Raw genomic sequence first — 22,428 nt, forward strand, 5'->3', positions numbered from 1 at the left:
GGGTGGTTAAATTTTGTTGAAAATCTGGCCACTTCATTAGGTGCCAAAAATCTGGCCCTAGCTGCACGTGCTGAGTAATTTTGATAATCTGGCCCATATTTTACATGATTATATTTTTGAAAGAAAACCCTTTAGGCTGCAAAACTGGCAACCAAGGGAAAGTGGGATGGTAGAGGGGATGTGCAATGTGATGTGGACCCTTTAATCCTAGACTGCTGGTTTAAATCTGATCCCAAACTGATTAGCAATCAAAAGTTGATAAAAGCAGCACTTGATGACTGTTAGGTAAGCTATATGAAAATAATTCAGAGTTTCAGTTCAGTATCTGCTAGGAAAATATCCACATTATTCAATTACTATTGCCTTTGGCTCTGATTGGGGTCCTTGCTTGCACTCTCATCAGACCCCCCAAAGACTGAACAAACATCAAGGCTGATTTAGAGACCACCTTTCTGGATTTATGGAAACCTGTAAGGCACTCAGATACCATGGTGATGAATACAGGAAAAATACCTTGTCGCCCAGTCCAGAATGGATTATTATGTTGTGAGTTTGCTAACCTAATGACCACCTTCACAGGGCAAGCTCAGGCCACCTATTTCTCAACAGAATGCTCCCATTTGACTTTAACAGGGAGTTCTGCTAAAAAATAAATCAATAGCATAATATGGTCCATGAGGTTTTATCAGATTGGAGATGTTGAACCCAAAGATGGGGTATAGTTCTTTGCACTGAATTACACGATTGGCCATGGAGTTGCAATCTAAAACTAAAGGCTATGTAATGGTAAATAGTTGTAATGTAACTTTGGCATCTGAAACCCTGGAGCCTTTGTTCCTGCTGGTAGTCTTCAAGGTTAGTAAAGGACCTGTCCAAAGTCTATTGAAATCAGTGCAAGCCTTTATGCTGACTTGAATGGGCTTTGGATCAGGCCCTTAATTAGAGTGAAAGTTACACCAGTGCAAAGGCCACATACAAGGCCCTATGCAGTGCACTGCTTAAACCTCACTGAAACACAGAAGGTGATATGGAAGGCCTTATCTGGGCTGGACACACTGAGATGATTGTAACATTGGTAATGACCAGTCCCCTTTCTTGCCTTGCTTCCCAGAATGCTGGTTTCCTGCTCCTCCTGCAAATCAAGAAATGGATGGAAAATCTACAGGTTTTCATTCCTCCTCACACAGTCATGAACTGGAGCATGTTTCCAAAGGATGCTGATTTTAAAAATCTGCTCCTCCTGTATCCAATTACCTCCCTTTCTTCCCTTTATGTGAGGCTATAGGATACGGGGAAACTAGGCCCAAAGGGGAGGAAGAAGTTGCATGTGAAAGAGACAGGAATGAACTCCAAAATACTGAAAAATAATTTGATTTATTTGAGAGGCCAGAAAGAAGGGAAATTGACAGACTCTCACGAGAAGCCACCATGGCTTGGACTAAGTATTTAAAGAAAGGTTTTTAAGAAGGTACAGTTGTCTGCACACAACTAGTAGACCTGAGCTATGCACAATATAAATGATAGGAAGGGCAAGAGCTTTACAAAATTGTACCATATGATCATGAAAAAATGGACACTTCAGGAACTGAATTATACCCTAAACCAAGTTGATTATCTTGTATGCTGACAATATGCAGGTCACTGACATCATCTCAATTACAGTGACAGCTTTCAGAATCAAACTCACCCAAAGGAGGTGTTCCCCTGATATTTCTGGACTTCTCATGTCAGAGGAAAATTGAAGTGTCATGACTAAGTTTGTGCCTCTAGGATTTCTGGCTCAATTGCCAGAATGAAAAGTTTAGATAAGCCTACAAATGGAAAAGGTCAGACTTTTGAAGGCTGGTTGTCATAAGATCTAACTTCTAAACAGTTTTCAGCCTGTTGTAAGAGAGTAACATGAATTTTGCAGCCTTACTGGTTTGCAGCCCACCGCTAATTTTTCAGTTATAGGGTTGACTTTCTAACAGCAAATACAATTCAGCATCATACTATATCACCCATTTTTTTCACAAATCTCTAAAGATAAGACATTTCCAGTGAGTCAGAGACTGTGATTTGGGTGCATGATACTGGGGATAGACACTCACTTAACCTTCTTTAGCCCACACAAGGATCTGTTATAATCAGAGTACTTGGGAAAACTCAGAAACTGCTCTCTCAGTGTGACACAAAATGGATGAGAGAGAAGAGAAAGGCCATGGATGCATCGTTAGAGGAGAACTAGTCATATCAAGTGATATAGGCCGTACCTGCTATAGGCTGGTGTAGCTTGTACAGTCTGTCTGTTCATTAAACCACTCAAATAGGGATTGTATCTTCTTCAGGCACACTGCCTTCACCAAGGTTGTCTTGGTCAGGCAAGGCTTCACAACATATCCTACGGGGTTCCAGTTTCTAATTGTTACGAGTGGCATGTTGCTAGTAACTAAGTGAGCTGTGCAAACGACAGATAACAAATATTCAACAAATTGGCATGCAAAATGTCTGCAAACTTCTCACACCTTCTTGTTACTACTAAGTATTTGCCAACACTGTTTTAAGAATTATTTTAACGCCATATCTTGCTAATGGAAGTTCAAGTTATATTTCCTGATTGTGACTAGTCAAAAGACTCATGTGATTTTATTCCTGTTCTGCAGGAGCCTAACTTTACAGTTAGGTTTTTGGTACATATGCTGGGAAAAGATAAATTTAAAATTTACCTTCTGTACTAAGATGTGCAAGGTTAAAATTCCTTTGTCAATAGCATCCAGGCTAGTAAAACCTGATTCCACAAGCATTAACAGAAATCAGGCATGAAAACAAACGTGTCCAAAGTGAATTAATTCAAGAATCTGAACACATTTGTACAATTTCATACAGTTCAAGCAGTTAGCAGGAATATTACATATTACACATCTCAATTGCTTTTTGTGATATATCTGTATTATGTGTTTCCATGAAAAACTTACATCTCACATAAAACACACTAAAACTGTTTGAGGCAATTTCAAAATAGAAATCCTTGTCTACTGTATTTTAGTTTCTTCCTCAGATCCGCTATTTGTTTTGAAAACTGTGGTTCCTAGAGAAAAAATAACTTCTGCAATCATTGAAAACGTCTTTAGAAGATAGACAAAATAAATAAATCCATTAACTACTCAGGGTCATAATCACTGCTGTATTATTGTGCTTCTATCTATGTTCCTTTCATCTGAAGTACAAAAAGAAAAGTACATAAAGAATACAGTACTAAGTGCCTTTGAAGTGTCACACTTTCATTAAAAAAAACAACAAAACTTTTCATTGACAGTCAAGTCATCTTTGTTTTAAAGTTTACTCCTGATGACTAAGAGCACTTTTCTTAGAATGTTTCAACTTTCAAGGCAACTGAAAGAAAAAAAATCTAGGGGAAACAAAAGGCATTATTTAGAGAGATGAAAGACTAAAAAAAAGTTTGATTTAACTTTTCCAGGTACTTACCAATTCAGCTCTCCTGAGTCTGCATCACTTGGGACTCCTCTCGGCAGAATAAAAGCCAATGACCTCGATGTGGGTGAAAATGCTGAGATTGAATATAGCATTTCCAAAGGGGAAGGATCAGACATGTTTGATATCATCACTGACAAGGACACACAGGAAGGGATTATAACCATCAAAAAGGTTTATTTTTCCTCCCTCTCTTTTTATTACACTTAGCACTCCAGGTGGGTTTTTTCTTTCCTCAAGGGGGAGGGCAAAGGAAAGTCTTACCTGGGGTCACCTGATGAGAAACTGTATTAGTTTTGTTGTCCTCTTTTTTCATCAGCTATTGTTATTCCCAAGGCTTGGGGGAATTTTCTTGGCATGTCATTTCACATAAAGCAATATTCTCAACAGCTGCTGTCTATCAAAGAGACACTCTCACAAACAATAGTTTTGAAGTAGAGGCATGAAAACCTGGAGGGGTTCAACATCTGAACTCTGCAGCGAGGTTCACAAGGTGTTGAGGTGAACAAAATGTTGTAGGTTTGCCTGAAGGTCTGAGTTTGCTGAACTCGCACCTCTAAAGAGACTAACCCACCATAGATAACCTATCCTCCTATAGCCTTCCTGTCTCTCCACTGAGGGATTTCTTCTAGAGCTGCAAGAAAGGTTCAACTCAAACCTCCAGCCTACTTAAAATCTGCCCTATTTCCATCATACCTTAACAGTTACATGACATGTCAACAGGTGCTCTCAGATAAAAGGAATATACAGAACTTGAATTCACAGACAATCTGTGATTCTTTAGGGCTTGAAATTGGCCAGATAAGCATATTGAAAACTATTTTGAGGTTATTTGAATACACATTTTAGGCTACAGTTCACACTATTTTGGGTTTGTCCTTGGGCTGTTGAGACAGATCATATGGGGTAACTCATGATACTTTCCATTTCAGCCATTAGCCTCATTTTTTTTCTACTGAACATGTGAACCCCTGAAAATATGAATAAAACCGTAAAACCCAAACCTTGCATGCAGGTACATAATTAGATATGAACATAAATCCAAACTCATTTAAGCTTCATCAGCTGAGAACCTTTGCAAAGTGCTTCTGATAAAGAATCGGCAATCCCATTTTGAAAATGAAAAAAATTGGAAAAATTATGAATTATTTTCACATTTTTACGCAAAATAAGGCTGAGTGAATGTGTCTGGGCTACTGTAATTCTGGTACTTCCTAAATTTCTGAGTGCTCGACTTTGCAACCTTAACTTATTTTAATGTAATTTTTTTTAATATAACAAATATGTGAATCAAAGTTGAAATTGGAGCTAGAACAACTCATTTTTATTTTATTTTGATCCAACAATATGCTGGATATCATAGTCAAGATCTACAAAAAACTCAGACCCGCATAGTTCATTCTATTCCACCTTTGATTGACCCAGTACTAGATTATAAATACAGATTTATAAATCATGTTTATGGGGAATATTTGCATCAGAATCCTATAAAAACAATATACATATTTGTAAGAGATGAAATACAGCATAGAATATAAATGGTAAAACCAAGCTAACCACTCTCATAATTATGTAATTATTGATGGACACAGTCTCATAGCTAAACCAACCTAAAGTCTGGCAAACAAACAAACCTTTTAAGAAAACCCACATCACTCATACTAAAACCTTTTTCCTTCCATTTTCTGCCCTTCTTCCAAGTTTCATCTCAAATCTGATGTATCAGATTGCCATTAGAAAAGCTTTTTTCCCATGGTATTCCTAACACTGGCCATAATAAGGAAATTCAAAAATACACTCATGAGAAAGCTCTAGCTCTAATATTCTGGATTGATTGTTCTAAAAAGCAATTTTATATAAATTTAGGCTCAACATGCAAGCCTTTAGAAGCCTATCCCAAATGATGATGCCTTTGAGATTTTCCCATCACTAGTATTAATCCCCTTTACAAGATTTCAATATGGAATATGTTCATTATTGTATGTCTAGAGTATAGCAGATTTTAATTGCTTTGAAACACGGTAAGAGTTTTCAAGTACATAAAAGGTTGTTACAACCTCTGAGGATAGGACAAGAAGCAATGGGCTTAAATTGCAGCAAGGGAGGTTTAGGTTGGACATTAGGAAAAACTTCCTAACTGTCAGGGTGGTTAAGAACTGGAATAAATTGCCTAGGGAGGTTGTGGAATCTCCAGCATTGGAGATTTTTAAGAGCAGGTTAGACAAACAGCTGTCAGGAAGTGTCTAGATAATTGGTCCTGCAACGAGTGCAGGGGACTGGACTAGATGACATCTCGAGGTCCCTTCCAATTCTATAATTCAATGAAAGGAGAAAGTGACTTTACCAACTTCCTAATCACTATTACCAAGCTACATTTTGCATAATAGGATGAAGAATCCCCTGTCCTGTACCTTAGTCATCTATAATTGGCTCTATATTGCTGTGACTGATGAGTTGAGTATGTGCATGTAAGAACCCTGCTAATGCGGTCCCTGATAACTCCTGCCCCTATTATTTTAGTGCTGTATTTTTTTTTTAACATTTCTTGTAAACTGACCCCAGTTTTTTATCATTTGCTCTCTAGCAGTTGGATTTTGAAAACAAGATGCTGTACTCCTTAAGAGTGGAGGCAGCCAATACTCATCCTGACCCACGCTTTTTCCACTTGGGGCCATTTAAGGACACAGCTCTCATCAAAGTTTCTGTGGAAGACATAGACGAACCTCCAGTGTTCAGCAGGAGCTCTTATATAATAGAAGTAGATGAAGATTCCAAGGAGGGAACTATCATTGGGCAAGTGATAGCTCAAGATCCAGATACTACCAAGAATGCGATAAAGTAAATATCAGTTCATGCATGGTGTAAAATGCTTTTGATGTAGATGCTCATTTCATCTTTCTCTCGAAATGTAGTAAAGTAAATGGCATATGGTCTGATCCTCAGCAGTAAATAGCAGCTTTAATTCCAAATGAGCTCAGTGACAGTAGAGGACACAAATGAGTGAAGTGACAGTTAAGGGCACTTAGCACATTATAGGATCAGGCCTACAGTGATCAAGTGGAAAGAAATTGAGCAATCAAATATCTATGGAGATCTAGTGATGGCAAACAGAATTAATACATCACAATATGTCTTTTCAAATGGAAAAATATGGGGGTCAGGCAAAAGTGTATAAGCCTGATTATAACAAACACACACTGCTTTGCAGAACTCTTGCATATATCATTTTCAGGGCAATGCTATTTTACCTTATTTGTCCCTATTGGCCAGCTTATCTAAGATGTTCAAGACGGTGATTTCTGTTGGATGAACATGCATCTCTGCGGGTCGATGGAACTCAGCATTCTGCATCACACCTTGCAACAGGCCCAGTGAATGAAACAATCCCCTGTAGAGATACACCATCTACCATGTTCTACTTCTTAACTATTTAATGATCAACATTTGTACAGCATATTAAATAGGAAACTACTGTGAGAAAGTCATAACAATTAGGAGGTAAATGTTTGGCCTTGTGCTACTGCCGTAACTGTTAGCGCATCTGCTATTATTGTCTAAACCAGAGGTGGGCAAACTATGGCCCGTGGGCCACATCTGGCCCACGAGACCGTCCTGCCAGGCCCTTGAGTTCCCGGCCAGGGAGGCTAGCCCCTGGCCCTTCCCCTGGTGTCCACCCTCCCCTGCAGCCTCAGCTAACCGTGTAGCCAGTGCTCTGGGCAGCAGGGCTATGAGCTCCTGCCGGGCAGCGCAACTGTGAGGGCCGCCAGCCTGCCCTGGTGCTCTAGACTGCGCGGCAGCATGACCGCCGGTCCTGGTGCTTTGAGTGGCATGATAAGCGGGGACCGAGGGGGTTGGATAAGGGGCAGGGGGCCCCAGGGGGAAGTCAGGGGATGGGGGGGATAAGAGGTAGAGGTTCTGGAGGGGGGCGGTCAAGGGATGGGGAACAGGGGGGTTGGATAGGTTTGGGAGTCCCAGGGTGCCTGTCAGGGGACGGGGGTGTGGATAGGAGTCAGGGAAGTCAGGGGACAGGGAGCAGGGGGGGTTGGGTAGGGGGTGAGGTCCAGGGGGACGGTTAGTGGCGGGGGGTCCTGGGAGGGGGTGGCCAGGGGACAAGGAGCAGGGGGGGTTGGATGGGTTGGGAGTTCTGAGGGGGGCAGTCAGGGTGGAGGAAGTGGGAGGGGGTGCATAGGGGGCAGGGCCAGGCTATTTTGGGAGGAACAGCCTTCTCTACCTGGCCCTCCATACAGTTTCAGAACCCCAATGTGGCCCTCAGGCCAAAAATTTTGCCCACCCCTGGTCTAAACTGACATGCATAACACTGACCATTTGTACATTAGTGCATAGACCATGCAAATTATTGTGAAACCTGCTTCAGCTACATTTCTGATTGAAAGTGAGACAACGCTGAATGATCTACGTGCACATTTTTGGGCAAAATGATGTCAGCAAGCAAATTACGCATACGCTCTTCACGCAACAGGTTTGTGGCTAATGGTCACTAGCTCACTAGATCAGAGGATGACTATAAATGTAAGTTAATCTTTTTGGAAGGAAAAGAGAGCTCAACAAATGCAAAAGCCAAAATTTAAAAAATATTTTTTAGTGATTTTCTGCCCATCCTGAGAAAAATCAAAGGTGCCTTGTCTTCAGAGAGCGGATGCTCAATGGTTACCGAAATTAAATTCCTGTGATGGTGTCTGAGATTAAGCACCGAAAAAACTGAAGCATCCAAAATCTCTAATCATTTGTGAAAATCTTAAAGACAATTCAGTCTGAGTTAACTCACTATCATTCCAGAATTTGTTATATTTCTGGGCTAAAATATATTTTGTAAAATGACTCATACTGAATAGCTTCCTATACAGATGTGTTACCCTTTAATCCTATTTAAGACCAATGCCATGAAACTGACATTGTATGGGCTATGCTAAGCATATGGAGTTTACACCCCATCTTTCAGAAAGAGCCAACGTCTTAAATAACTTAACTCAATATTTACAGTACTCTGCACTAGTTATTCCCTATAGTAAGTACAGGGAACCTTAGGTAATACCATATTGCAAATTTTAAGGTAGCCTTTCCTAACGTAAAACTGGAAGCATTTAATGGTGGTTAGTAAGCAAAACTGGAAAATATAATAGAAGAGGGTGATACACACTTGTATTATTTCTTGACAGATATTCTGTGGATCGACACACTGACCTCGACAGAATATTCAACATCTATTCAGGAAATGGGTCTATATTCATCTCAAAGCCACTTGATCGGGAAGAAAACCCCTGGCACAATATCACTGTTATAGCAACTGAAATCAGTGAGTTGGAGATGGCTTATCTGAAGAGAATGTTAGAACATGAAAATTTGGCAATTCTATAACAAATTTCTGTTTTAAATTTTTTTACCAGATTCACCCTTGTCTGTCTTTAAAAATTTCAGCCAAGCATATCATTTGCTAACTACAAGCCAGAAAACTCAATAGGGGTAAATTTTAATTAAAAACTTATTATTTCATGATTTTCTTACTTTTCCCCATAGTTAAAAAAAAAAAAATTCAGGTCCATTTCAGTTGTGCAGAGCAGCACAAAGCCAACATAACTGGCTTCCTGAGGATTTCCCTTGCATAAATTGGTACAGAGCCAGCATAGTGATTCTACATTGCTCCCTCAGCCTCTAGGGGAAAAGGGAAATTTATAAGAAAATGAGGGCATGGTTAGAGCATTCCAGCAATTCCAGACCATCAGAATGGTCCTTTGGGACCATGGGCAGACATTAGATTGGCCTTCAGACTGCTCTAATTTACGCCAGAGATCAACCCAGCCCCAGTCACAACTAGAGGCCTGTAAAGTTAATATATTACCCTTCCCCCCGGGCAGAAAAGAAAATCTGACCTTGTATCTTCCAAAGTGGCACACCACAATTGATTAAGTGATACGTTCTATGACACTATTTTTCTCCTCCTTACAACTTCTTCCTTCACTTTGGGAAGTAGTGAGATTAACATTGTATGAGCTGTGATGAGCATATAGGATACACAGACCATCTTTTAGAAAGAGCCATACCATTTTTTCTTTAAGAAAACTATTTTCTCCAAACACAGGCCCAACTGCCAATATTTGCTTCACTTTATTCATCCCATTGACTATGGTTTGGCCTAGGAGGTTACTTGGAGTGGCACATTAATGACAAAGGTGTCAGATACATTCTTCCTGCCTTTGTAGCTAGACAGGGCTTTGAATTGATCCATACAATATATCTATCCCCCCTGGATTAACCTCAGCAACTCCATTTTAGGACACAGATCCCAGAAAATAAGCATGTATACACTCACTGCTGATTGGAATACATTGGCAAGCCAGACACGTTGGATAATTTAAAATTCTGTTTTCAACTGCAAATCAATTTAGACTGAGATAGTTTTGCCTTAATATAACATTTTTCTTTTAAAAATAATGTAATGGGTTTAAAATGTAAATATGAGTCTTAACTATATTAAATTATATACCAGTAGAAAACTGAACATAACTGTAAAGATATGAACATTTCTTTTATGTTGTGGGGTAGGGGAGAAATTAGATGAAATATACTTGATAATTTCACTTCTCTTACATGAACTGTAAATCTTTCCAATCCTTTTATTCCTTAGCTAAATTATAAATTATTTTCTTGTTCCAGATAATCCTAAACAAAGTAGCCAGATACCTGTCTTCATCAGGATTTTAGACATAAATGACCATGCACCAGAATTTGCTAAATATTATGAAACTTTTGTTTGTGAAAATGCAAAAGCAGGACAGGTAAATGCATATTTAATCTACCAGCAAATTTATGCCTGTATCTTCTGTTGCTGTGTTTTATTCATTTCTAGAGTTACTCACAAGGGAGACTAACATCTTCATGACAATCTTGATTCGCATGGATGAAAAATAATAAATAATAAATCTTCTGACTGTATTTCCAAATTCAATAGACATTTCAGGTGGACAAGGAATGCAGGATTTGGCTCTAATATAACACATACACAATATTTTATTTTTAGGTAATGATTTAATAGCCTTCGTCACAAATCTCTTTTATAGAAGGAGTCCTGGATAAGTCACTAAAATTTCATATGTTTAGACAATTCTTCTTGTCTGCATGCTTACCAAAGCATTATATGATCTATTGATAACTTGAAATATGCAAAAATCCAATTTTGGAAATCTCACATATTTATGGTACCTGACAGAAACAAGAAATTGTGGTATGGAACTATAATTTTAAAGCTAAAAAGATATGTCAACTTTATCAGACCTTGGTTAAGATTCAGTTTGTGTTAGATTCGAATTTGTGCAAAGGTCCAGGATGGCTCTTGCTTTATACAAACTGGATCAACACATCCTTTTAATAAACTAAAACAGATTTAAAGAGGAAGCAATTCACTAGCTTGGAGAAAAGAGAATAAAAGTTCCAGGTAGATAGAATATTTCTCTATATCCATGATATGTGTGTTTTGCTGCACTATTACTATTGTAATTATTACAATCTTCTATTTACTATGGATGGTTGCAGCATTGTTGTAGCTATGGTAGTCTCAGGATATCAGAGAGAGAATGTGTGTGAGGTAGATTTTATTGCACAACTTCGATGTTTATGTAGTGGTCAGAGAGCTATAGATTTGAGTCCTTTGGGGATGATGTTTTGTTTGGTCCTGCTTTGAGCAGGGGGTTGGAGTACATGACCTCCTGAGGTCCCTTCCAACCCTGATAGTCTATGATTCTATGATTTACTCATGAAGTAGATGTCACTGGTAAGTTTTGCTTCCTTTCTCCTCATGTTGTGGAGATTTCATTTCAAACAGCAAAATTTGTTATCTTCCATTGCTGTTTGCAGTGTTGTTGTAGTTGTGTTGCTCTCAAGACATTAGCAAGACAAGGTGAGTAAGGTACTATTTTTTATTGGACCAATTTCATCACATACTGCCATGTACCGGGAAGAAAAAAAAATCAGGAAACATACTCCATGATCATTCGAGGAACCCAAAACAATTATCAAAACAGAAGTTGGTCCAATAAAAGATATGACCTCACCAATCTTGTCTCTCTGTTTATCATGGGGTCAGTTGACATTTCAGTTTTTAACACCTTTGTTCACAGAGTTATGCCTTCACTATAAACATTCACTCTGTGTGGAAACATTGCATTAAAAATATCTCAGTATGGAATGGATTTCTAAGGAATTAAAAGTTAAGGGCCAGACTGTATTCAGAGGCAGAAGCCCATGATAGAAAAAGTGTAGAGCCCTGTGGGTAAGCTCTGTATGTGTAGATTTCACCTTATAAACTAGGGAACGTCAGGAAGTACAGATTGAGTGTAACGTAGCAATTGAAACACGAAGCACATTTGAATGTTATTTTGGAAAAGGAAAGAAAAAAAAGAGGTGGCAGATGTGCAGCCAATGGCTCAACTGAGTCACATTCTGTTCACTTTATTCACCCAGTGTCACCAATTGTATGAGCCAGGCCGTGAGTTGGAAGGATAATATAACATACTTTGAACGGAATTGCCTTGGTTTGTATCAAGGGCTTTCACTGCCAATATGATTCTTTTTCATACAAATATTTTCATTACTTTTGATGCACATAATACAGTAAAATAATATATACAGTAACAGCAATACTAAATTAAATGCAAATAATGGTAGGAATTATAACAGATAATGAAATAAACACATGAAACTCTAAGCCTAATGGTACACCTTGTCACAAAATAATGTGATGTTTATAATTAGGATACCACTGTGACATACATTTTCATGTGTGACCAAGGTTTGAGATCTATGTAATGAGCTTAGAAATTTCATCCAATTACTGTTTATTGTACTCTGGTAGTTTTATTTTATAACGTATTAATTACTTTTTCAACAGAAATACATTCAGATAATTCTGGCCAGCAAGTCTGTATTGCTGGTATATGACCAGATTTCTGTCTGTGCAACAAAACCTCTTTGTATAGTACAAGATTGTGGACAAATAATTTTTAGAATCTCAGTTCAGTGATTGATATCAATGTGAGTCATGGTAAAAGCTTTAATAGAACTGGGCAAAGCAAAGCAAGATTAAGCATATGTAATATTTTGAGTGAGGGAACTCAAATTTGGGGGTATGGTCACAGAACAAGTTCCACCCAGACTGGCTACTTGTCACCTCCTTTTAAATGATACCTTTCCAAACGCCAAATGTATGGAATACTCAATAATGCACAAATTACAATTTAGCTTCCCAACTAAATGTGTGGGTGTAATTCACAACACTTTCCCATTCTTTGGGTGTAAATTAGGGCTCGGATCTTCAAAGTGACCTATCAGACTTAGTAGGAGTTGGACACTGACTTTCCATGGGAGTTAATTGACTAACTGCCTACATTTTCCTTTTGATTCTTCAAGTTCATATTCTGCAATAATACTTTAGAGACAAATATTTTGCATTTTGCAGTTGATTTATCTACTTGATCACTCCTCTTCAGAAACCTTAGATAAACTGGAGTAAAGGTTGAACATAATTTATCACTTAACAAAAAGTTTAAGCCTTCAAAGAGAAGGCTGTTTTGAAGTTGCTGTTTGGTCACAAATACAAGTGTTAGAAAATCTAGATATTCTAATGTGAGGGACTACTTACCTTGCCTCCTCCCCCCCCAAAAAATATAATATATTCAGTGTATTAGAAAGTACAGTTAAGCTCATTTAATATCACTCAAACAATCTTAACTCTGCCCCTGCATCACCTGGTTGACAACAATCAGAAATTTTGAGACAATGTGATTCTCAAGGAGCACAAAGGACTAAAGCGGCATCACCCAAGATGTATCTACATAGATACTTTTATCCCTTTTATATACTTTTGTTTTATTATTTTATTATTTCCTCCATTTTGTTTTTGGCCCTCAGATCTTTCTATATTATTTATATTGTGACAAAGTTCCTCCTCTACCTTGGTGCATCTTGCGCTTATTGGTGGATTTGCTTGTCTCCGAGATTCATGGCAGCCCTCAGTTTGGCCGTTTTCGTGAACCCAGAGTACAGGTCAACTCCTCCTGTGTCTGACCAGGAGTTGGGAGGTTTGGGGGGAACCCAGGCCCGCACTCTACTCCGGGTTCCGGCCCAGGGCCCTGTGGAATGCAGCTGTCTAGAGTGCCTCCTGGAACAGCTGTGCGACAGCTACAACTCCCTGGGCTACTTCCCCATGACCTCCTCCCAACACTTCTTTATCCTCACCATAGGACCTTCCTCCTGGTGTCTGATAATGCTTGTACTCCTCAGTCCTCCAACAGTCCGCATTCTCACTCTCAGCTCCTAGCACCTCTTGCTCCCAGCTCCTTACACGCCCACCACAAACTGAAGTGAGCTCCTTTTTAAACCCAGGTGCCCTGATTAGCCTGCCTTAATTGATTCTAGCAGCTTCTTGATTGGCTGCAGGTGTTCTAATCAGCCTGTCTGTCTTAATTGTCTCCAGAAGGTTCCTGATTGTTCTGGAACTTTCCCTGTTACCTTATCCAGGGAAAAGTGACCTATTTAACCTGAGGCTAATATATCTGCTTTCTATTACTCTCCTGTAGCCAACTGTCCTGACCCTGTCACAATATTTAAGAGCTTAAAGATTTTACTTGACTTTGGGTAACATTTGTGTGGATTCTAGTAAGTCAACATTCTTCCCATTACATCCCCACCAAGTTTTACGTTGCTAAAAAGGAAGAGAGCAGATTTAGAGCAAATGTGTGCATTTAAAAAAAAGTAGCTGTCAGAGGCCTTGTATTTAGCTATTCAGATGCTCCTTCCAAATAGCATGAGCTCAGCATGTAATTCCAGAAATTATTTTCCCCAAATGGCAAATTCAGTAGTAATGCTACAGACATTATCTGCATCAAATATTATTCCCCAAAGTACTGCCTCCGACTTGTTACATATGCAGGGATGTGATATTTGCAGGTTTCTGTGGCTGCAGGAAAGTAGGAGATTCAAGTAAAAAATTTCAAGCATGGATATCTAAAGTTAGGCACCCAAATTCATATTTAGGCACTTATGTAAAGTTGGCTTCATTGGGAGCTGCAAGGGCTCAACACCTTTATAATCAAGTCACTTTTAATTAGATGTCTGAATATAATTATGGATTTAAATGCACATACGTGAACATTTTGGACATAGTATTTATATTCCAAATAGTCTTCAGTTTTGTTGCCTATTTTAATGTACTGTACAATACTGTTATTGTATGATAGCGCATACTGTACAATATATTAGAATATACTATTATTCATTTCATACTATTCTACCTTATTTTAGAGCTCACCTAAAGCAGCCAACCTGTTAGAATTGTAATTGCTTCCTGTTGCACCACATCAGTGCATTTAACGCTGATGGTCACAGCAGGAGGGCTAGACAGAGAAGATAAATATATTTAGTTAATTTTAAGATTTTCTTTTAATTGAGCTTAGCTGTTAATCACACCACTTTCTAAATCTCATTCACATCAGGAAGCAGCCAGAAATATCAATTATTCCTCTCCATTGCCAACTTACAATAACTGTGTTCAATGTCAGCCAATATTAGAGGGTAGATTGTGGCATATATGATGCAGCTGTGTGGGGGGGAGCAGTACAGAGTTGCAATATCCAGGGGCGACAGTGATGAGCGAGTCTATTGAGGAAGGGCATCATCTCTAGAATTGCTTTTTTCACATGGAAATATAACCTCTGCTTCATCCATTAGGATGAGTTCCAGATCTGTTCCACAGACTGGTAATGTGGGCTAAGGTGGGAGCAGCAGGATCCTGGCCCCAACTCATCTTTGTCCTCTTTTAAGTGTCACTTTTTCTGTGATGGAGCTCCAGAAGCACAAGGACTGCTATTGTGGAAAGCTCTTGCACAAGAGCCTCTCACAACCTTATTCTATGAGCTCATTAAGAGCAGTACATGATCCTGAGCTGAACTAGGGGCAGAGTCAGGCAATTCTCTCCATGGAAGCCAGGGAGTTTTACCTTAATGGAACTGCAATGGAATGAATCAATGATTGCAAAATTCAACTCCAGGATATCAACTCATCCAACTCCCTATATTTGCTGAGACCACATTAACAATAATGATCAACAACTAGACTGTTTTGCTCATTGGTGCTATATTCTCTCTTGCCATTTTTGAGCTCCCAAACATCAGAGCATAGATAGAGCTCATCTTATTTGGGAAGATGATATTTTTCCTTTCATTATTCTGTATTTTCTCCACAGGCTGGGAAGGAGCAGGGAAAGGCATAATTGTCATGACACCATTGATAAATATTGATCATGCATTGTTGTACAGACCTGTAGCTGAATTATGGGTAGGCATCCATTGACTTAGTAGGGTGATATGTTAAAACTCAGCAATCCTTTTAAACGGAGGAAGAGGGGAAAGATTTTCTGACCTCTGACATGTTGGTAATTATCTCTGGGGTTAGAGCCAACTTCTGATGAGTAAATCATTTGCCTTCAAAATGCATCAAACTACATCAAAGGACAGATATTTTAGAAAGAATTCCTAAAAAAGGACAGTCCCTCCCAGATTCTTCTACATCTTCATCTTTCCCACCTACCATTATGATTGATCTACTCAGGGGATAGTGGAGTCACATCATCCCAAGGGGAGCATGGTAGGAAAGTCTCTTTGTGCCCTCCTTCCTACGCATTCAGCAAAGTCCAATGACAATCTCCCCCTCAGCATATTTTTCATAGTTTATCATGGATTTAGGGGGGGATTTTTGTGGCAGACCCTTGACAAAATATGTGCAGCACATAACTAGATGAACAAATGTCAGGAAATGATAATACCGTGACTGAAGGTTTGAGATTTGTGATATTCACTCCTAGGCCTTGTTTAGACTAGTGGTGGCATGCAGGGCTCATGTAGCCACATGACAAAATGAAAAGCAGGCTGTGTGCACACTGCACTCTGTAATGACAGCGTGCCAGTGAAAGGCTCTAGTAGTGGGGGGAGACAGCAGGGAAAGTCTTTATCAATAGGATGGTAGTGGGACCCTACATTGCTAAAAATAGATGTGGGAGGCACTGCTTGGGCGTGTAGAGAGCCACGTTGGGTATATACCCTGCTATTTATACCTGTGTTAGGAGGGCAGGCAGTGTGTGTACTTTACATGCCACTGTAAGTGTAGACATACCCCTACGCTGAAGTTAATAAAAAATTGGTCAATCAGGGGACTAGTAACATTTTTGATGTTTGATATCTCACAAACAGTCAATGAGAGAAACAAACAATAGTGTAGACATTTGAAAAGCCATCTAGTGTTATGCAATATCTATGTTCATTTCAGGCAAAGTCACAAATTACTAGAACTTAAAGCTCAAATCATTCAACTGAATTCAAGGCTACACTCCAATCAGCTCCGTAATATGTAGCAGAACAAAAGCAAAATTCGGAAGCCATGACAGTTAAGCATCCCCAGGTTAAGAATACATTATCATTATTGCAAAGTACAAAACTTATGCTGTAAGTTAATTGAGTTGTTTGAAAACTCCAAAGAAGGGACTGTTTAAATAAATTAGCCTCCCTGAACTCCTCAGGAATCTTCCTGGTTTCATAGCAAGTGACATCACAGCTGCCTTATGCAAAGGGAATGAAAACTGCTGTTTTCAAAGAAAGGTGTCATGTTTCATAATGATAACCAATATACACTGACAGTGACGTATTGAAAAGGCATGTGTGTGGCAAAGTGCCAAGCATCTCATGGACGTGTTGGCTGTCTCAAGTTTTTGTTAAAATATTATGGTAAATATATTTTCCCCAAACATTTTGCTATATTTTCTGTCCCAGCCCATTGCCTTCATGCATATTCATACAAAAGACTTACTTGGATTTTTATAAAGAAACTTTCAGTTCTGCCTTTAAGAGAATCGTCTAAAGCATGCTGAGTGACTTACAATTACAGTAGTCTGGAGCAATGAGAAGAAAACACCGTAGCATCGAAATCATCTGCAGTATGTGAAAAAGAGATGGCACTCTGTGACAGATATATAAACAGGGGCCGAATGTACAGGGGTGTTGGAACAATCTGTATAGTTGGGGTCCTGAGAGCCATTGAACCAAACTGTAAACCCTGTATATAATGGAAACCACTTCAGGCCGGTGTGTGCTGCAGCACCCACAGCACCTCTAGTTCCAGCACCTACACATCTGTGGAACCCCACCTCATGTCTGCGAGCATTCACTCATGGGGTGTCCCTCTGACTTCGGTTGGAATAAGACCCAGATCCTCAAAGTTATGAAATCACATAGAGACCTAAATACCTTCAAGGATCTGGGCCTAAGTGCTCATGAAGAAAGGTTGCACTGCTCGGCCTACATTGTTTAAATGGCTGTACAACTACTCTGTGCTGGATATAAAAATGAAGTGTTTGTATGGACATCCCAGGTTTACATTATCAGCACTTGAAAAACTGAGTGATCCCTTCAGGAATGGGAATTTATCCTATAAATCCCAACGAGCTGCCTCACACTGATTCTCCTAAGAAAGGTAGAAATACTGACAATGCTGAATTTTTCAATCTGAGTTCATTCACCAGGCCAGCTAAACGTAAAGGAATGCATTTTTTCAATAGGTCTGATATGCTTGAAATCACATTTGAGTTGAGTAAAAGTCGCTTTCTTGAAAAATTTCAGAGTAGAAGCCGTGTTAGTCTGTATCTGCAAAAAGAAAAGGAGGACTTGTGGCACCTTAGAGACTAACACATTTATTTGAGCATAAGCTTGCGTGAGCTGTAGGTGCCACAAGTCCTCCTTTTCTTTTTTCTTGAAAAAAAACTCTCATAAATCGTACAATGTCAGACATCTCTCTGAAATCTCTGTGAAGCGTGAGTACAACTCCAAATTCAGAACTGTTTCAAAATGGAAAAAGCATGTATTTCATTTTATACCACAAACTTTAAATAGCAAAACATTGTGCCCTAGATTTTACAGTATCACTACCACACCAAAAATCAGAATGGCTAAATCTCTTTAATTTTTGCATCTAGGATTGACTTTAGTCTGTTTTATTCATGATTTTTAGATCTACAAAAGCTAACCTCATAATGTTTCTATTTTTTGTTTGTTTGTTTTGGAAAACTTTGCCTGCAATATTTTTTTTTTCATTTTCCCCCCTTTATTCTTCCATCTTTTCAAGACAACCAATACCTTTAACAAATAATAAGGGTTGTTTTTTTTCCCTTTTCTGCAGAATTATTCTCACAATAATTTTTTAGTGTAATTAGGTTCCTCTATTTCTGCCACAATTGTCCACTCTTGATATTATTTTCACTTGAAGGGAATCATATGTGGATCTTACAAACATCTCACTGATTACATCTTGAAAAGCCACATGATACTCAGCTACAATGCTTTGGTAGCTATTCTAGTTGGGTATTTTCTTACGGGATGTTTCCTAGCAATATCTGGACGAATATCCACATTATTCTAATTCTCTCTCTTCTACCTGATGTTTTTGTTCTCACATTGTCCTTCAGACCTCTACAAAAATTCAGGAGGAAATTTTTTTCAGTCAATTTGATACTCTGCTAGCCTTCCACCATAAGGAATTTCTGCTATAATGGCACTGGAATTGTAGGCTTAGGCGACATGGGGCTTAAAATGTTGTAGCTACCTAAACCCATGCCTACACTATCACATCCACCATTGCTACTGCCAGTAGCAGTGGTAGCAACACTGGGAATATTTAGAGAAAAAAGTGATAGTGGAATTACAGGTTCAATGACGTGACAACAGAGCTCCTTTGTAAAGAGTGTGAACTTGGCCAAATGTATTTAAAAAGTTCCCCAAGTGTCAGGGTCCTAATTGCTTTCAAAATGTAGAGATCTTAATGTGTTCTTGAGAGCCTCATTAATTTTAAGAAATATTGCATAATCCTGCTTTAACTATATTCTGTTCATCATGAAGGAATATGACATTCATGAATTCCCTCACAGGTTCTGTTCTGATAACAGGAAACCATAAAGACCCTGATTCTGATCTCCCCAACGCTGGTGTAAATGAGGAATAATGCCAAGGAAGTTGATGAGCCAAATTCTCCATTCACACCTGATTTACAACAGTGTAACTCTACTGACTATAATTAAATTACTCCAGAGCCAACTATTCATCTAGTGTTTTACTATATTTTCTTGCTGTATTGTCAGTAGAGTCTAAGTTAGGTCCCAAACAGAATAACTATATAAAATATTGAATGTGTGTGTTTAATTCTCATTGAAATTAATATTCAGAAAGGTGTTTTAAGGGAACTGTCTAACTCAATTGCTACAAAAGCTTAAGATAGTATTATTTAGCAGTTACTGCTTTTGCTTGGACAGTTAATGCTATGCATGTGCTCTGGAAATCTCAGCGAAACAAGCTGCATGCATAAACCTTTTGATAACAAACCCCTTTGAAGTCAGTGGAAGCGGAAGATGCCCAGTACAATGGAGACACTTATCATCTCAAATGAGGCACTCAGCACACTGCAATATCATAAAAAGCAGGTCCATCTTCACAGCATGTGCTAGAGGAGCTCTCTGCCCAGGAGTAAAGAAGTGGTAAGGAGAGTTTTCTGCTGAGACTTATTCTGGAGTCCAGCCACAAATCCTTTCTCTGCGAAATCCACCCACTCACTCATGCCACTGAGCTATCCTGACACCTGATTAAGCCCAAAGCTTCTCCTTTTGGATAGAGCCACAACTCCGGCAGCAGGACATTGCAAAACATGCTGGATTTCTGTGGTACTACAATAGTTAGTGAATGTAAACAATCCAGTATTCATTTTTACCGTACATATGAATGATCACAGTTTATAGCATAGTAAATGTAATGACATCATGTTATAACTGCACAATGCTTAATATAATATCGGTACTGAACTCACTCTTCCTTACTGTGTTCGCTTTCCCAGTTTTAGCAACTTTCAACATCGTAAATTAGTCTGCAAAATACCAGAGTACTTGTTTTCTTTTTCTAAAATTATTTTTAATGTGGCAGGGGAGAGAGCAGGTGCTAAGCATAAACAGACTAAGCATTGCTTAGAGCCCCGATCAGCTCAAGGGGCCCCCTATTCAGTTTTTATTATAAGAATTTTCCTGTTTTAGTATTGTGGGGAGGAGGGGCAAAATATTCCTGTTTAAGGCCTCCAGTGCGTTAGCACCAGCTCCGCAGGGGAGTCTTCTGCATTCCAGAAGGAACCCTTAACATTTTCCTCCTCTTTATGCATGCTGGCTCCCATGGCCCTATGACAGGGCTACTATCTTCCCCTCACAACTGATCTTGACTGCCCTCTCTTTTCCACCAGTGCCATTCCACAACCAGAGGTGTCCATTTAAGGTGATGCAAGAGATTTCTCCACCCTCTCCTTCCCCCAGCCCCCAACATCTAAGAATTCTGCTTCTGCAATATTCTAACTTTATCTCCAGGAGAAAAAATATGTGGACTAGGACCTGAACCCATGTTTCCCACTTACAGAGCACAGTGTGTGAAGTAGCTGCTGACTTATGTAAGGGCATGGGAGGAGGCTGGATTGGCCAGAGGGGCACCCTTCACACAGCAATGCAGGGCACTGAGAACTAACTAGAATAGAAAGCTGCCTGCTGCCACCAGGAGCAGACCCTTGTTTGTGTGCTGTTAAGTGGATGTGAAGTTAAAAATGAAAGAGCTGATGTGTTTAACAGAAGCTCTTCTTGTTTTAACGTGAGACCACCACACAGCACACTTACTCTTGGGCACTGGGTGGCTTCTTCAAATATAATTGCATAGAGTATTTTACAATATGCTATACGAAAATGCTATCTTATTTAAAAACAAAAAAAACCCATTAAGAACATAACACCTTGTTTTCCTTATAGCTGGTCCAGACTGTTAGTGCTGTGGACAAAGATGAGCCTCCTCGAGGCCACAAATTCTTCTTTGAGTTGGTGCCCGAATTTGCAGTTCATCCCAACTTCTCTGTTGTCGACAACAAAGGTAAACAACTCTGGTCCTGCATGTCATAGGCTTGCCAACTTTGGTTGGATGAATTTCTGGATGTTTCATCACATGATATTATCTTTAATTGAAGATTAATCTTTAATTCCTGGAGACTCCAGGGCAATACTGGAGGGTTGGCAACTCTAGCATGTCAACTCACTGTTTTCCCCCATGCCAGAGACCACATCACTTTGTCACACACAGTTATTCTGCTCCTCCATTTCAGATAACACGGCAGGGATTCTCACAAGAAGAAATGGATACAGTCGCAGTAAAATGAGTACCTATCTCCTGCCAGTCTTAATATTTGACAATGACTATCCAATCCAGAGTAGCACCGGCACGCTGACAATTCGAGTGTGTGCCTGTGATAGCCGGGGGAACATGCAGTCCTGTAATGCCGAGGCCTTGCTTCTTTCAGCTGGCCTAAGCACGGGTGCTTTGATTGCCATTCTCCTCTGCATCATTATACTGTTAGGTAAGTGATCCTTGTGACCTATATGTGGCCATTTTCCACACTAACTGCTTTTGAATAGGAGGGTTTGAATGTGGACTGTAAGTCATTACAACTACTCAAAAGAAAGCTGAAAACTGGGATGAGAATGTCACTGTTTTACTAAGATGTGATATGAGGCAAATAATAACGTAGGACTAGATTCTGCTATCCTTACTCATGCAGAGTATTATCTTACTTGACAAGTAGTCCTCCATTTAATGAAGTTGAGTAATGTACTACTCAATAGGCAGACAGATGACAGAATCAGCCTCCTAATACTTAAAAATTAACATTTAAACCAGTTATTAAGTCATTTATATTTTCTATATTTTAAAATATAATGGAAGAGCTATATATAGAGAGTAACTTTCAGACATTTGCAAGTGGAAGGGGGTGGAGGAGGTAACTGGTGGGCATGGAAGGGAGAAGAACAGGGAGAGAGTGGAGGGACATCAGAAGATA

The 22,428-nt window shown here is 39.2% G+C and overlaps 1 protein-coding gene across 2 annotated transcripts in view; it reads left to right on the forward strand.

Moving 5' to 3' along the window:
* The window catches only part of CDH9 (cadherin 9), a 128,288-nt gene that overhangs the window by 101,424 nt on the left and 4,436 nt on the right, over window positions 1-22,428 (forward strand). For both annotated transcript variants that reach the window (XM_048839668.2, XM_048839667.2), the window contains 6 exons: window positions 3,458-3,645; window positions 6,056-6,309; window positions 8,649-8,785; window positions 10,144-10,265; window positions 21,350-21,467; window positions 21,697-21,948. In XM_048839668.2, the coding sequence (XP_048695625.1) occupies window positions 3,458-3,645; window positions 6,056-6,309; window positions 8,649-8,785; window positions 10,144-10,265; window positions 21,350-21,467; window positions 21,697-21,948 (1,071 nt within the window). The remainder of the gene's footprint in view (window positions 1-3,457; window positions 3,646-6,055; window positions 6,310-8,648; window positions 8,786-10,143; window positions 10,266-21,349; window positions 21,468-21,696; window positions 21,949-22,428) is intronic.

Source organism: Caretta caretta, chromosome 2, assembly GCF_965140235.1.
Source record: "Caretta caretta isolate rCarCar2 chromosome 2, rCarCar1.hap1, whole genome shotgun sequence".
Lineage (NCBI taxonomy): Eukaryota > Metazoa > Chordata > Testudines > Cheloniidae > Caretta > Caretta caretta.